At 32.9% G+C, this 4,237-nt stretch overlaps 1 protein-coding gene across 1 annotated transcript; it reads left to right on the top strand.

Moving 5' to 3' along the window:
• The first annotated feature begins 1,024 nt into the window (after positions 1-1,024).
• On the top strand, positions 1,025-2,206 carry LOC135218980 (uncharacterized). The gene has a single exon (XM_064255418.1). The coding sequence runs from the start codon at positions 1,025-1,027 to the stop codon at positions 2,204-2,206; it is 1,182 nt and encodes a 393-aa protein (XP_064111488.1).
• The last annotated feature ends 2,031 nt before the right edge of the window (positions 2,207-4,237 follow it).

The raw sequence follows: 4,237 nt of genomic DNA, 5'->3' as shown, positions 1-4,237 counted from the left end.
ATATATATATATGGATTTTTATCACACCACCGTGACACTTTTTACATTCAGAAACACTGAGCAACATATGTCTTTTAATATCCAACTCGCTCTACCTCGGAAATCATACGGAAGGAAAAATTATAATTGTTATGTGCCTCGTCACCTGGCAGATTGGATCCACTGACAGCGTCTACCTTCTACTTCAGTGCTAAGTACTTTACCTTTCGAGTACGAGAGAATTGGATATTAAGTATTATTTTGTAGCTTAATGTATGTATGTCTATGTCTATTTGGTTGGTTGAGCTTGAATGTACTGTCGCTGTCCAAAGTAGGTTTACAATCCAGTACAATAAAGAAATGAAGCACCTCGCAGATATTGCATAGCGATTCATATATATATATATATATATATATATATATATATATATATATATATATATATATTATATATTTGAATCGCTATGCAATGTCTGCGAGGTGCTTCATTTCTTTATTGTACTGGATTGTAAACCTTCTTTGGACAACGACAGTACATTTAAGCTCAACCAACCACAGAACGAAGTTTACTCTCTCCTCCGTGGAGCCTGGGTCAACAGCAGTAAACAAGAGGTTTAGAAATTTTGTAAAATATTTGATAAAAAAAATAGTAAATAAAACTTAACAAGAACAGAAAAAATTCGACACATCAATCAAGCCTTCTTAGCCTTTTTACAGTTACAATGCTACATGCATTCTAAATTGCACCATGAACTTTATATATATATATATATATATATATATATATATATATATATATATATATATATATATATATATATATGAGTATGCGACATTATAGCTAGGTCCAAAACAGCTAGTACAATTGAGCTAGTGCGACAAAATGGCTAGTTCCATAATAGCTAGTACTAAAATCGCTAATGTGACAAAATAGCTAGTTATACATTTGAGCTGGTACAAAAAGAGCTGTTAACCAAAATAACTAGTTTCAAGAAAATGGAGTGTAATTTCTACTTAATTTTTTCTTTTAATCTTTTTCTTATCTATGGAGAAAAAAGTTAGTAGTATTCCACCCTTCATCATGGAAGTTATAAAGTCCCAGAAAGGAAAAGATTTACTTAGCTACGATGGATATTTGTACCGAAAAAATACAACGAACAAAACCAGCCAGAACTGGAGATGTGTAATGAAGGATTGTAGAGGAACATTGAAAACTGCGCCGAACTACCAAGAAAAGTGTGAAGTAAAAATTGGACAAGAACATAATCATGCCCCAGATCCCGCGAGGCAAAGTGTTAGAATTGCTTTAGGGAAAATGAATGAGCAAGCTTCAAATTGTAGTGCACCACCACGAAGAGTTATTGCTGCTGTAGTACAAGAGCTGGATGACGAAGCAATGGCTAATGTCCCTAAAAAGAGAGCGCTCCAAAAACGTATTCAACGTAGACGTAAGGTTGAAGGCCATTTTCCTGAACCTCAATCAATTAACGAATTGATAATTCCAGAAGAATTTAAAACTTTTACTATAAACGGAAATACAGAACCCTTCTTACTGAGGGATGTAACAAGCGATTCAAAACGAATAATCATATTTGCAAGCCAGCATATGCTCGATCAACTTGCTAATTCAAAAATATGGATGTGTGATGGCACTTACAAAGTCGTTCCTAGAATATTTTATCAATTATATACGATCCATGTTGTTAGAGAAAACTTTCTTTTTCCCTGTGTTTATGTTATGATGCCTGATAAGGCTCAGTCAACGTATGAACGAGTATTTCAGATTTTGAAAGACAAACGTCCAGACTGTGACCCTGAAAACGTAACCTTAGATTTTGAAAAGTTTGCTATCAATGCTTTCATGACAGTGTATCCTGATGCAAATATAAATGGATGTTTCTTTCATCTATCACAGTCAATATGGGGAAAAATACAAATCACGGGATTATCAAATAGCTATATATCTGGTGCCAACTGCCGTCTTTATTGCAAGATGCTGGCTGCTTTGGCGTTTCTAAATCCAGATGAAGTGACAGATGCATACGAAGAGCAAAATGAAGACCTCGAACGTCTACAATTGGATGAAGAAATGCAAATATTATATGACTATCTCGAAGACACAAACATTAGGTGGACGACAGAGAAGAGGAAGAAGAATACCCTTATTTCCCATCGAATTGTGGAACGTCCAGGAAAGAACACAAAACGACAGGACAAAGACAAATAACAAGTTAGAGGGATGGCATCGTGCTATTCAGGGAATGTATGACACTGCTCATCCAACCGTATGGCGCTTTTTTCAAGGAATTAAAAAAGAAGAAGCACTTCAGAGAAGCAATCTAATTGCGTATATCAGTGGGCAGCAATTACCTGTCAAAAGAAAGACTAAGGAAATTGACGATAGACTGAAAAACTTGATTAGCAAGCACACAAATAATGATATATCTACTAAAGATTTTTTACGAGGAATAAGTTATAACATAACATATTAAAGGTTAAAGTTTTATTTGTTTTTTTAACTTTTTCAGTTAAAAATAATAAATATGATGAGACAGAAGAAAATTTATTTTTTACTTTCTACCTCAGTAATCAACGTAAACACACACAGACACACACACACACAGTTTTAGCAACATTACATTTTCTCGAAACAAGCTATTTTGGTTAACAGCTCTTTTTGAACCAGCTCAAATGTACTACTAGCTATTTTGTCACAATAGCAATTTTGGTACTAGCTATTATGGAACTAGCTATTTTGTCGCACTAGCTCAATTGTACTAGCGTAATAGCTCTTTTGGACCTAGCTCTTTTTGGATCGCTCCCATATTATATATATATATATATATATATATATATATAGATATATATATATATCATATATATATATATATATATATTACATACATACATACACACACACACACACCACCCATCTTTAGTGGGCACAGTCAACAAAAGTGACATTTGCTAGATCCAACGGTTGCTCTAAGTCTGACGCCCATCAGTCTAGTAAAAAAGAAAGAAAGAAAGAAAAAACAATGTGACCGCAGAGGTAGGACCATTAAGAGAAAAGCAATAAGACGAAATTATAAGGAATATACGACTGCTGTTTCTTATGAAAATTAAACCAACGTCAAATCACCAGTTCCAAACTTAGAAAAAATAGAAAGGAGAATAGGCGTTCTGATGAAGAGACTATACCGTAGAGTGGGGTTTCTGGAACGGTAGTTTATTTCTTATATAACATACGTACTACTACGTCACTCAGGATTTGAATGCGGAATATTGCAGTGATATCTGGCTTTCGTTTCTCTGAAGTCGGTGATTTTATAAAAATAGAAAAGTTATGGAAATATAATAATAAATAATAATAATAATAATAATAATAATAATAATAATAATAATAATAATAATAATAATAATAATAATAATATAGGAACAAACAACAAATCCCATCAAGTTTGCTAAAGAAAATGAAAAGAGAAGATTAAAACAGAACATAAAGAGGAATTCTGCATTAGCATTTAATGAAAAAAATAAAATACGTTTAAGAGTGAGAACGTGATTAAGAAGAAATTGTGAGTTAATGAAATCATGCGAGAAAATCAGGTGAAGCAAATGAAGAGGCGCTCGTCGAGATAGAGATACAAATTTGGAGAAACAAAAGTATTACTCTAAACCTGATGACTGCTGTAGAGAGACAGGAAAGAATCAAAGATTAATTTCTTTTGTTATAATAACGAAAGTAACTGAGAGACAGATAAATTATCCAGGTGCACTACAAATGAACTCCAAATATTCTGGCAACAACTGAAATCCGTTTTCATCGTGCATTTGTTAGCTGGTATTATTATTTATTATTACTATTATTATTGTTATTGTTTGTGTGTGTGTGTGTGTGTGTGTGTGTGTGTGTGCGTGTGTGTGTGCGTGTGTGGGTGTGTATCAGTCATAATTTTCGACTATGTGGTTTTTATAGTGTAGACTTCCGGGTTGCATCCTGCATTCTTAAGAGTTCATTATTATTATTATTATTATTATTATTATTATTATTATTATTATTATTATTATTATTATTATTATTATTATTATTTTATTAAAAGTAATGGCTACTTCAGCAACGTTACACTTGTAGAGATTCTTCTATATTTCTCGAATAGCGGCTTTTTTCAGTACTACTTAAACAGGCTAGTAAAGCGCCTATTGAGGTAATTTTCAAATGCAAGGTCAAGATCAGTGTATACGTTTTGGTTTCAAT

Source organism: Macrobrachium nipponense, chromosome 1 (genome assembly GCF_015104395.2).
Source record: "Macrobrachium nipponense isolate FS-2020 chromosome 1, ASM1510439v2, whole genome shotgun sequence".
In the NCBI taxonomy this organism is placed as follows: Eukaryota; Metazoa; Arthropoda; class Malacostraca; order Decapoda; family Palaemonidae; genus Macrobrachium; species Macrobrachium nipponense.
This window is presented reverse-complemented; position numbering and strand designations above follow the sequence as displayed.